Source organism: Panthera uncia, chromosome D1 (assembly GCF_023721935.1).
Source record: "Panthera uncia isolate 11264 chromosome D1, Puncia_PCG_1.0, whole genome shotgun sequence".
In the NCBI taxonomy this organism is placed as follows: domain Eukaryota; kingdom Metazoa; phylum Chordata; class Mammalia; order Carnivora; family Felidae; genus Panthera; species Panthera uncia.
Window position 1 is genome coordinate 4,891,679 of NC_064808.1, and position 12,713 is coordinate 4,904,391.

Genomic DNA, 12,713 nt, shown 5'->3' on the forward strand with positions numbered 1-12,713 from the left:
CCCAGCGAGATAACCCTTTGTCATCAGCTACCCGCCCCCACCCCCCAATAGCACGACCCATTGTGATGATTAGCGACATCCGAGGCTTCCGATCACACCAAGGCAATGGTTGCGTCCGGAGCCCTTCTGACGCTTGAGCTCCGACCCTCCCCCAACCCCGCTTCCAAGGTACTGATTGGCTAGCCGGGGCTGGGGGCGGACTGACTTCCGCTCCGCAGCGACGTCACCAGTTGGCCCCGCCCTCGTGTCAGGGCGGCTGGGAGCCTAGCCCGAGGCAGCCATTTGTATGCGGCTGCGGGATTGGCCGCCCGGCTCCCGCGAGGGGGAGGGGAAGGAGGCAGAGCGCACTCGCGCGTGCGTGAGCTGGCGCGCGAGAAAGGGCCCGGTCGCGCCGAGGCTCGAGCGGCCGTCGCCATTTTGTAGGGTTCTCTCTGACGCTGGAGCCGCCGCCACCGCCGCCGCCACCCGGAGGTGCGAGTGGGTCTTGTGGGTTTGTGGGGAGCCCGGGGGTGGGCCGGGCTGGGCCTCTGGCGAACGGGGCTTGAACAAGGTTTGGGTTTCTCTGGCTGCGGGAGGTCCGGGGAAGACAACGGGAGGAGGCGGGGCCGGGTCTCCGGAGGGGGCGGGGCAGGGGTCGGGTTGAGTCTAGTCTTTGTTGGGGCGAAAGAACTGGAGGTTGGGTCGCTGGGGGAGTACGAGATTGGGGCCAAGGAAGCCTCTTTATTCTTAGAGTATCTTTGAAGGTATTACCGCCCGGAGGAGACGTGCACAGATTTCCCTCCAAAACCTCGTTACCGGGGTCACTCAAGATAACATGCCTCTTGTCCCTTTCTTGAGCTCTTTCCTGCCCTCCCCAAACAGTATTTTAAGACATAAAGCAGCCAACCCTGTTATTTAAATGCTCCTCGTTTCACGGAGATGATAGGCTATGCCACGCATGCTGACCCCCGACCTCCTGTTTGTGTGTCACATCTCACACTACCCCTTAAGTACAAACCTTTCCCCTCTACTGAAAAAATAATGAACGTTTATGTGAACGTTTATATGAATCTTGAAGGTGCCAAGAACTTCTTTGGAGGGCTAAACCAAATGCAATGCACTGGAATTCCCCACTCCACCCCTAACTTTTGGAAATCTTGTTCCTTCCCTCCCAGGCTCTTGTCAGGATGGTGAAGCTGTTCATCGGAAATCTGCCCCGGGAGGCCACAGAGCAGGAGATCCGCTCACTCTTCGAGCAGTATGGGAAGGTGCTGGAATGTGACATCATTAAGAACTACGGCTTTGTGCACATAGAGGACAAGACGGCGGCCGAGGATGCCATACGCAACCTGCACCACTACAAGCTGCATGGGGTGAACATCAATGTGGAAGCCAGCAAGAATAAGAGCAAAGCCTCCACCAAGTTGCATGTGGGCAACATCAGTCCCACTTGTACCAACCAAGAGCTTCGCGCCAAGTTTGAGGAGTATGGTCCAGTCATCGAATGTGACATCGTGAAAGATTATGCCTTCGTGCACATGGAGCGGGCAGAGGATGCAGTGGAGGCCATCAGGGGTCTTGACAACACAGAGTTTCAAGGTGAACTGCTCTGGGATCTGGGTGGCAGAACTGAGTAGTGGGGTCTAGGTCAAGACAGAGATAAGAATGCAGGACCACGTGGCTGGCAGGGTGGTGTCTTCAATTCTATTTTGGCCGATATAATAGATTGCATGTTTACCACTCTTAGGTACGGTTTACTCTTGGGCGAAGCAAACACTTCCCCTTTTCAGATGTATTTGCCAAGATGTTCCTCCGCAGCTGTATAGAATCACAGACTGTGGGTTACTTTATCCCACAGTCTTCATTTATCTGAGTTCTGCTGGAAGTTTACTCTGCCTGGGCAAATGAGCACCTCATGTGAGAAGGGAGGATAAAAGTCTGTGGATTACCTGCTTCTTTTGTTATATTCAGGAAGCCTTATCTTCCTGATAGGAGTTTAAATGCCTAGGATTTTGTACTCTTTACTGCCTTGGGTGATAGGTTGTTGTAGGAAAGAGGAACAGAGACATCTAGAGAGATCCCTGTTAAAAATCTAGATGGTAAACCTGGATTTGGGGGAGTATCTTTTGAGTGCTCAAATATATTCGGTCTGTGAACTATACAAGCAGGGCCAAAAACCATGCCATTGGACTATTCTCTTCGGCCTACTATTATTTAGTGGAAAAATAGAGGAAATTTTAAAAAATACTAGGTTGAATGAGGTGATGGTCTTGCTTCTGAGAGGTTCCAGTAAGGGTGTTGTAGAGTGTATTGTGTAATTTTTTTTTTAAGTCTATTTATTCATTTTGAGAGAGAGTGAGCAAGTGTGGGTGGGGGAGGGGCAGAGAGAGGATCCCAAGCAGGCTCTGCAGGGTCAGCCAGATGTGGGGCTTGAACCCCCGAACCATGAGATCATGACCTGAACCGAAATCAAGAGTTGGGCACTTAACCAACCGAGCCACTCAGGCGCCCCTAATTTTACCAGTTGTAAAGGTACATCTGTTCTTCTTAATACCTTGAGGTTGTCTGAAGACTCTGCAGCTGTGCTAATGTAGCCACTAGGCACATGTGGCTATTAAATAAATTTAAAAATTCATTTTCTCAGTTGTACCGCACACATTTGAAGCACTCAGAAGTCACATGAGGCTGGCTAGTGGTGACTGAACTAGTGTAAATACAGAACATTTCTGTCATCATAGAAAGTTTTGTTGGAGAGTGCCGTTCCACAAGAAGTTTTCTGTTGACAGTATCATCTTGGGCCACACATTTACAGCCACTTTCCAGGTTCATAAATTAACACCATTTTTTCTGAGTGCCGCTAAAATTTGTTGAGAAGTATTTAAGTGTCCTCTGCTAAACCTAGAAAACAGTGAGAAAAGAAATGGGAGACCAGGAAAAGTTGACCGGAAAAGGGTAAGAAAGTTTGCGGATAGTGTAGATTGCGAATAGTGTGCATCACATCGCTCTGGCCTCAGCCACTGGTGCCCTGGCCTTTAGGTCACCTCTGTGGTACAGGGTGAAAGTCACAGATAACTTGCTACCGTTAACTAGTTGTGTGACTTTGGCCAAGTGTTTTAACCTCTCTGTGCTTCGTTTTCCCCACTTACAAAATAGAATTAATGATCCCTGCAGTACCTCCCTCACAGGATGGTAGTGAGGCTAGGATGAGGTAATAGATGTGAAAATGTTTTCACAGTAAAGCACTATAGGATGAAAGGGGAGTGTCGTCTGCTACAATGAGTGCGTTTCCATTATGGTTAGAAACTGATTTATAATTTGATAGTTACGCTTTACTCATTTACCTATTTTATTTGTTTTTTTTTTATTATCTTGGAAAGCTGTTGCCCTTTAGACAGCTTTAAAAATATTCTTAATTCTTTTCACTTAAGACAAGAACATGACTGGACAGTGTTTGGAAAAAATGGGGGGGGGGGGTTCTCTCTTGACAGGTAGCAACATGTAAAGAATGCAGTTAAAGCCGGGTACAAACTCTGCAAAGATATCCTAGTAGTATAATACTCCACGTCCTTACCTTTTTAATACACGATTGAGTAAAAAGATGAGGGCAAAAGTATGCGTACAGAAGTCAGTTAATTGGGGGGCGCTGGCTTGGGAAGAGCGTGTGTTTTAATAAACCAGGTTTAATTACTCTAGGAAGTGGGTGTTTGAGTAATGGTGATCCATGAATTGTTTAAAACGTCATTATTGGAAAAGAAAAATCCTTTATTTGGTTTTCATGTTCTTAGCCTGGCTTCTCTGGAGAAAGGACTCCACTCCGAGTTATATATATAGACATTTTTATAACCAGCTCTTTTTTTTTTTTCCCAGATGACAAGAGAAAGTTTAGCATTGGATAATATGTTAAGGGTTTTAAAGAAAATATAATCTACATACCAATTTGTCACATTTTTTGATAAAGCCTTTTTTTAGTCAACTGCTAATGAAGGTGGCCTCTTAAAAGAGGGCCATTTTGAACATCTTTTGAACCTTTATATGTTAATAGCTGCCAATTTAGGCTTCTGCGTTCAGGACTTAAGAAAGGAAACAGCGGAACCTCAGTTACCTGGGTCTTTCAGGACCTGTTTCCTCTCCACGTGTAGCAGTGAACGGGAATTGGGAATGATGAAGCAGCTGAATTGGGAATGATGCATGAGTTCGGGTGTCTTGTTCCCCTCCTCCCCCAACATGTAAACAAGCACTAAGCTGGAGTACCTTTGTGGGTCAGCTACACACCCAGCCTTCTCTGGGTCCAGGCACGGGATAGGAGCTCAGTGTTTAGGACCCCAAGTGGCCCATCTCTCAGGATTTTAATAATCTTTTCTGTTCCAGTTTTCAGAAGAAAACACCTCTATTAGGTCGGTTTTCTGGGAAACGTTGGCAGCATATTTCAGTGACTTTTGGAGGTCTCAGAAAATCTTTTAAGTTTTTGGCTTCTCCAAGTGTAGTAAAGTGGTAGAATTTAATCTTTCGACATTCTTTGCCTTGGTTCCTTAAAGTAATAGAGAAGCACAGTATTTTTCAACTATAAGGACTTTAGGGGACTTAAAACCCTAGTTTTACAACCTTTGGAACATTGTGGAAAAAACAACTATCACTTCTATTCAGATCTTTCAATGCTGGTTAAAAAAATATTTTACCTGAATCCTTTTCACAGCTACTACAGAGGTAGATTTTGCCATAGATGTTTATAAATTTATGAGTTCTACTCAATAAAACAGGAATGAAGACTGGGTGTAGTAATAGAAACATCAAGCAAAAATTACTGAGTTTTGTTTCTCAAGAAAAAAATTCTTTTAATGTGCTTTTAGGTCTCTCAATTGGCTACTTTTTAGATTGGCATGGTTACTCCAACTTCAGAATTGGAGCAGTTTGTGTCTGTCACACAGGTTCATGTCACCATGCATGTTTGGAAACCAAGTACCTTGTGTCTTCCAGTCTAAGTCATAGGGAACTATACGTTTGGGATATAAATTGGAGCAAAAAAGAATCCGTATTTCTGTTCTAAACATAGTTAGCCCAGGGTCCTTACTAACGTCTCAGAATTAGAATGGGAGTATTTAAATCTCTGAAAGCAATGGGTGGCTAAATGCTGCTTTCGGAGAATGATTGCCATTTGGCATCTGTTGACTCTCAGTGGTGATGGTGGATGCTGCATCTCTGCCGGCAGCTAGAAGAAGAACCTGAGCACTTTTGTTTGTGCTAAAGAAAAGGTTTTAACTTGGAGGCGGCAAGTACTAGAAACTGGGGTGGTATGAATCTTAGACACTGGGCGGAACTGAGTTTGACTAAAGTGATGTTACTGCACTAACCCGCTCCCCTCTCAGGGTCAGTGCATGGCACTGTTCTGGCTGCCGTCCTGAATCGGGCTGTTTCCAACAGGATGGTGGAGCACGAGGCCTCCTATCCGCATAGCTGCATCCAGAACAAGGTCTGTTAAAGAGAGAGCAACTTGCTGATTGTGGAGGGGGGATTTGTTCCGAGCAGCCTTTAAGAGTGACGCGAAGCCCCTGTTCTCTGCCTCCAGTGGCTGCCTTTTGGCCACGATTTGAGAAGTAACTGACTTTATCTCCAAAGTCTTAGGCAGTTTGGCACTAAATACTGCCAAGAATAATCCTTTCCTCAAACTGCTTTTAAAGACCTTGGATGCTTTCATCAGTAAGGGTCCCTGGGCATGGTGGTACATAAGCCCTGGGCAAAGATTGTTTCTTCTCTTAGCTGTTCCTGGTGCTGGTCATTTCCTGGAGGAATGGATGTTGCTTGTTTATATGGGTGCCCAGAGAGACCTTTAGGTAAATGCTGCATTTTTCTAAGAAGTAGATAATCCCCTGTGAAGATCGTAAGCTACGCTGCAGGATGAAATGCTGGTCATTCCATTACATGGGAACACATTGTCCCGAAGAAACCAGAACTGTTTCAGTTATCTTTCTAATTTTTGCTGTTGAGAGACCTTGGTCAAGTTTTCTTTTTCACGGTAGGCATGGATTCACCCTTGCTGAAAAATGTGGGGTGGGGTTGAAATCTGGAGGGCCTTATAACTCCTAGAGGTACTGGAGGTGAAGCAGATGATGAGCCAGGTATGATTTGTGTACCCAACATAGCCTTCTGGTGACATCTGCAGAAATGGCTGGACGAAACAAGATGGACAGAAGATCGCTGTGGTTTTTAAGCTACAGTTAAATGCTCAGGCCTTGTATTGCCCTGAGTAAATCAGTGAGAGGTTGGTAAGATGCTTTTCAAATGTGGCATAACTGAGGTGTTGTTGGCTATCTGATTTGGAAGAAATGGCAGGTCTTGAATCGTTACAGTTATAATCAATCTTAGCAGTGAAAAGTGCTGAACTGAAAAGTTTCTCAGTTTCTGTCTTGGGGGGAGAGGGGGAAGGAAGGGAACGTTGTGGACACAGAAGTAGGAGGGAATCTGGTCAACCTGGTGTAAGTAGAAAGTATTGACTGATCGCAGAGAACTCAAAGTTCCTAGCTGTCCTCTATATTGAAAAGTAACTTCATCTTTTGGAGGGAATTGCTGAAATAGGGTTGCAGGAGTGTGTGTATGTATGTGTGTCTCAGACCAACTAGTTTACTTTCGTTTTGGGGAGGATTAAAGAATGTCATTGAGTTATAATAAGTCTTCTTGCATCTATTTTCTCAAGGCAAAAGAATGCACGTGCAGTTGTCCACCAGCCGGCTTCGGACTGCCCCTGGGATGGGAGACCAGAGTGGCTGCTATCGGTGTGGGAAAGAGGGGCACTGGTCAAAAGAGTGTCCAGTAGATCGTACAGGCCGTGTGGCGGACTTTACCGAGCAGTATAATGAACAGTATGGAGCAGTGCGCACGCCTTACACCATGGGCTACGGGGAATCCATGTATTACAACGACGCATATGGAGCACTCGACTACTATAAGCGTTATCGGGTCCGCTCTTACGAGGCAGTGGCAGCGGCGGCAGCAGCTTCTGCGTACAACTACGCGGAGCAGACCATGTCCCATCTGCCTCAAGTCCAGAGCACAGCTGTGACCAGTCACCTCAACTCCACTTCTGTCGATCCCTACGACAGACACCTGTTGCCGAACTCAGGTGCTGCCGCCACTTCGGCTGCTATGGCTGCTGCTGCCGCCAACAGTTCCTCCTATTATGGAAGGGACCGGAGCCCCCTGCGTCGTGCTGCAGCTGTGCTCCCCACAGTTGGAGAGGGCTACGGTTATGGGCCAGAGAGTGAGCTGTCTCAGGCTTCAGCAGCTGCACGGAATTCTCTGTATGACATGGCCCGGTATGAGCGAGAGCAGTATGTGGACCGAGCGCGGTACTCAGCCTTTTAAAAACTGGAGGTGAGAGTGGGGTGGGTGTGGTTAAGAGACTCTATTTTGTTTCCTTGAAAGAGACCTGTGCTGCATGGAGGAGGCTAAAGCCACCTGTTTGTTTGCTGTCAGGACGGTCTCCAAGTGGTATAAATTACATAGTAGTAGTTTTCAATATTTCTCTAGCTTAGGCCAGAGGTTCATTTGGCCTCTTGAGGTTTTTTAGTGTACGACTCCAACCAACTTTTTCCTTCTGAGAGAACAACAAACTCAGTTAGTGCGAATATTATTTAATCAAGCGTAAGCAATCTGGGTTACAGAATGTAGTTAAGAGAACATTTGTTGAGTCCCCTCTTTGTACATTATATTATTGAGTCTACACAATAAGCCTTTAAGATGTTTTCTCTTTTACAGAGCAGGGAACAAAGGCTCAGAGAGGTTAAGTACTTTGAGGTCATCTGACAATTGAGAGGTAGAGTTCAAACTCAGGCCTTGCTGACTCCAAAATGACTCTCTTTCCACCATGAAAGTCACTGTGGTCTAAGCTGAAGAGCACGGGTTCAGGAGTTACGAATGAATGTCACGGTGAGAATTTTAACTACAACTTTAGACTTCTCACTTGCCAACAAAACTACTACTTAGGTCATTAGCCTTTATCAGAGGAAGCTCTTCTAATATCCTAGAGCTATAAGCCAAATAAAGATCTATAAACTTCAGGTGTTTATTAGTTCTAAGACCCTTGAAAGCAAAATGTTTTGATGCCACTGTCCCATGGAGTCCTTTCCTTATTGGTAATCCAGAGCATCTTCTTCTGCGTGGGCACTTTAAGCCCCGTTTCTGCAGAGTCTGTGTTACTATCGTGTAGAACCCCAACACTTCTCATTTCTTCTAGCAGTTTTTGGTTTGTGTTCAAGAGGAACCTATAAGGAACTAGGAGAATAGGTAATTTTCTAACGGGTATAAAATCCCACTGGTGGTGCCCCTACTTCAGACAAGGTATGCCAAAGATGTTGGAATGTCAAGAATAATCGGCAGTAATATCTAGAGCTTGATAAATCTCTTCATCTGAGTGGAAGTGGCATCACGACAACTTCTGTTCTCATGGTTTTCCTTGTGCTTTGAAATCAAGCATCACTTGAATTGGAAGCCTACCCGAGAGGTCAAATGGAGTTACCGCTGAGTTTCCAGGGTTCCTAACTTATCCTGTTGGTAAATATATGTGTAGAAGAAAATAAAGCAATAGGAATTTGCCCTTTTATGTAGTGAGAAGCAAATGATGGTTTGAACCTGTGATGAATTATACCCTGTGTGACCATGACACGACTGGGATCTCCTGAGACCACTGTGTAGTGGTGTATCTTCATGTGCGTGTAGGTAATCTTATACTTTGTGTAGCTTGCCTTAATTTTTACTTTTAATGCAGCAGGATCTGCCATGAAGCAGGAGATTTCTCTAAAGGTGGTATCATCTACCAGATGACTTCTGTTTTTCTCATATGTGTTTCAAAGTTAAATTAGTGTACTGTGGTCTTAAAAGGGTATCGTTAAGGTATTTTAAAGTGAATTTTGACTGCAAGCAGTGGTTGTTCAACTAACCTCTTTTTAGTGATGACTTTTAAAGAAACTTACCTTCCAGGTGTGAACCTCAAATGGACTGAATAACCCTGAGTTGGTTGCAGTCCCAGGAGCCTGATGTTAATGAGGCTGCCAGGATGAAATACTCCAGAACTGTTGGGGATCTGAATTTGGGTCTCACCCTAGCAGAACTGATTCAAGAACGTCACAACTTTTGAAGTCGGTTGGTACAGATCAAGACCAAGATTTGGCCCTTTGTCTGTAATAAGTAGAGGAACTTGGTGTGAGTTAACTTCTTTTCTCCCCCAGCCATTGGTGTCTGGAGTTTCCATCATCAATGGGAGAATTAGGGAATTTTAGGATTTCTTCCTTTGATTTGGTAAGGGAGATGTGATCAATTAGGGGAACTCCTGGAATTATGGCTCTAAATGTGTGACAGTATGACATGTAGGTATGTTGGAGGGTGAATGAACCATTCCTTGATATGCTTTGTGATTGCTGTTTATGAAGCTTGTTTACTTATGAAAGAGTAAAACGAAACAAATTTAGAGTAGTACAGTTGGCCATATTTGAGATCTTGGCATCTTCTGCTTTTTTCTGGACCTAAAAATTAAATTACGGTTTTGGATAATATCCACGTATGCCCTTTGTTGCAGTGACAGTAGCCTTGTATCACAGAGGTTGTCTTGCCTAAAAGATGGTAAGAGAGTGGAAAAGATGTATTTTATCACCAACACAGCAGTCTGCCAGATAGATTGCTTCTAATTCTATATATATAACTAGAAGTAGAGTCCTTGGTAATTACATGGGATGTAAGTTTGATCCAGTCTGACTTGGTTTTGTTTTGTTCTTTGTTCTTTTCCCCCTGGAATACAGGACGGGACCAGGGCCCTTGTGCTCGGAGCCAAGCTGCTCTCCAGGCATTGTGTAAGCCTCTTGTGTTGTGCTCTCTTTCAGGTAGGATAATTGCGGACTGAACCCTCGGGCTGCGGTCATATATGAGAACTTGCTCCGCGCGGTCCCCTTTGCCGGGATGTTTCCATTGCTTCATGTTTCAGTAAACAAAGGAGTTTGTGACCAACTATGTTTTCTTTCTTAATTTAATTCTTCTAAGTTGACTTTTCTTTCCTCCTGATACTAGTCTCTGTAGCCTTTCACTCTATTCCTTATATTCTCAGCCTCTGAGCAGCCCTAGGTAAGGATTATGCTGGCATCCCCTTTTTCCTGTACAGTGGAACCCCTCTTATCTTGCTTTCCTTAGGAGTTGAACCCTTCTCCCTGTCTACCTGCAACATCTCCTTTCCCTTTAAAATGACCATGTAGTGGCAAGCGACCTTTTACTCTTCTCTGTTAGCTCTGGACTCTAACATTGAAGCTAATCTTCTGAAACTGCTAGGACCATTGGGGTTTTGGGGGAGGGGGGTTGTTTTGTTTGTTTTGTTTTTTTATGTCTGACCTGTGATCGTGGTACAGCATTAGCTGAAATTTAGCCTTGTTTTATTCCACTCCTCCCACTTTTTTTTTTTAATATTTTGACAAATAAACGTTTCTAACACTTAAGTACCTTTTTGTGTTATTTACTGTTGTGTTATATACTGTTATTTACTACCAGTTATTTACTACTGTTATTTACTGCCAGTATCTTCTAACTCTTGTATCTTCTGGTTCTTTCTTAGTTGTGCTCAAACTACAAAATTCAAATGAGTAATTGCCTGAAATTTAGATGTAGAAGGAGGGGTTTGGTGCGGTCTAGGTAATATGGCCTCAGTCAGTAATGGGTGAAGAAAAGTTAGCCAGCATCTTGAGACATTGACAAGTATGCTACTGCATATGGTCGGGTTCCTTCTGTCTAAATAATGAGTTGCTCTTTTCACTTTACAGGTTAGCAAACTCAGATTAGAATGCCTTACCAGGAAAAAATAAGCCAGAATATCTCCAACGACATCAGGTTGACTCTATTTGACTTCATCTGTTCAATTAAATTCACTTAAAACTACTCAAGTCTCACTTCCTATGGTATTAATATTCTGCTAGGATTAGACTTTGCCTAAAGTGAATAATAGTTATGAGACCAAAAAGGGAGAACATGTCATATTTTGAGCAGAAAAGCAAGTAGGGTATTAATGATCAGAAGGGACAACATCCTGCAATTAAACATGTCTATAATTTTTTAAAAGATTTATGGATGTTGCTTAGGTCCCTAGAAAAGCAAGGTTAGTGTTGGATTCAATGCTACTTAAGCTTTATTTATTGCAACCTAGATGGAAATGCTGGTGTGTAAATTCTGACTACCTGTGAATTTTAGAGCAAAATTTCCCGATTTTTTAGGGGTAGGATACAACAGTCTGGAGATACTAACCTGTCCGTGCACCACTGCAACCAAGTGGTAAAAGTACACGAGGCCCGTGTTAGCTTCAACATTCCCTAAGGAGGCAGGGCTATCCGTTTTACATTTTTAAAAAAGGCAGAGATACTGGGATTCCTTGTCATTCATGTACAAGGTACCAGGCCGAACAAAGGTAAGTATGTACAGGTTTTGTTGAGCTCATCAAAATGTCAGGTCTTCCCTGTGTGCTTTGGGTGTGTGGGAACTTTTAATGTAACAGTTTAACATACCTTGATTTCTATCTCCCTGACAGATCAAACAAAAAACCCAAAACCCAGCATTGGCAAAAGTTCTACACCAACTCTGTCCAATAAAATCTTGGCAGTGTTGGAAGTGTTCTACATCTGTGCTATTCTCAATTTATAGCCATTAGCTACATGTGGCTGTTAAGTACTTGAATGTGACTAGTGAAGCTGAGAAACCAGTTTTTTTATTTTATAATTAGCCACGGTGGCTAGTGGCTGCTACTGGACAGCACGGTTTCGATGATAAAATAAGTTATGTAAGGAGGGGGAAACGCCTTGCACAATCATACAAAATATTTTTCCTTTAAAAAGTCCTTTCACTGCACCAGAATAACATACTGGGAAAGGGGTTGGTTTCCAGCCAATGTGAGGACGTTTCATAGGAACAAATGTATTTCTAAATCTGTTATTACCATGAGAAATTGCATGTTGTGGACACAAAATCCCTTTTATCCAAAGACCAAATTTCTCTTTATAGACCATTTCAGAGTCCCACGAAACCTCTCACAATAAAAGCACCTGAATTCATTGATCAGTGATTTGAATTTCCTACTATGAGCCAGGATTTAGGTGATGAAGGAGGGGAGGCCTATGTGGTTCCTAGCAGAGAAACAAACGTTAATTACATCTTTTGTAAGCACAATGGAGGGTGGAGTACAGGACGCTCTGAAAACACAACAGTGACGGGGATCGGGGGATTGGGGGGATTGGGCGGTGGACTGGCAGTTGCTAGTCCAAGTGAGGAAGCAGCTCATGTGAAGGCCCCTGATCAGGAAGAGTGTGACCCACACTAGGAACCAAAAAGGGAGCTCTGTGGCAGAAGAAAGTGCAGTAGGAATCTAAAGAGGGAAGTTCTAGGCACAGTTCATTAGAGCCTTACAGGCTATCTTAGGAATTTCACCTTTATCCTAAAAGACTGGGAGCCATTAGAGGGTTTTAAGTTTGGGGGTAACAGGATCAGATTCACTCTTCTTAAAACAATCACTCTTGGGGGCGCCTGGGTGGCTCAATCAGTTGAGTGACCCTTGATTGCGGCTCAGGTCATGATCTCACGGTTTGTGAGTTCAAGCACTGCATCAGGCTCTGCACTGGCAGTGTGGAACCTGCTTGGGATTCTCCCTCTCTCTGCCCCTCTCCTTGTACGCTCTCTTGCTTGCTCGCTCTCAAAAATAAACATTAAAAAACAAAATCACA

At 44.1% G+C, this 12,713-nt stretch overlaps 1 protein-coding gene across 8 annotated transcripts; it reads left to right on the plus strand.

Moving 5' to 3' along the window:
* LOC125911829 (RNA-binding protein 4B) lies at nucleotides 1-10,887 on the plus strand. 8 transcript variants are annotated; one of them, XR_007454482.1, is made up of 6 exons: nucleotides 4-471; nucleotides 1,155-1,578; nucleotides 6,668-7,344; nucleotides 8,950-9,171; nucleotides 9,765-9,845; nucleotides 10,770-10,887. XR_007454482.1 is itself a non-coding variant. In XM_049616063.1 (4 exons), the coding sequence occupies exons 2-4, from the start codon at nucleotides 1,167-1,169 to the stop codon at nucleotides 6,785-6,787; spliced, it is 636 nt and encodes a 211-aa protein (XP_049472020.1). In that variant the 5' UTR covers nucleotides 1-471; nucleotides 1,155-1,166; the 3' UTR covers nucleotides 6,788-6,880. The 8 variants fall into 8 exon arrangements, 4 of the variants coding, with proteins under 4 accessions (XP_049472020.1, XP_049472010.1, XP_049471993.1 ...); XR_007454480.1 differs by lacking the exon at nucleotides 10,770-10,887 and having other exon boundaries at nucleotides 9,765-10,448; XR_007454481.1 differs by lacking the exon at nucleotides 10,770-10,887 and having other exon boundaries at nucleotides 8,950-9,111; nucleotides 9,765-10,448.
* The last annotated feature ends 1,826 nt before the right edge of the window (nucleotides 10,888-12,713 follow it).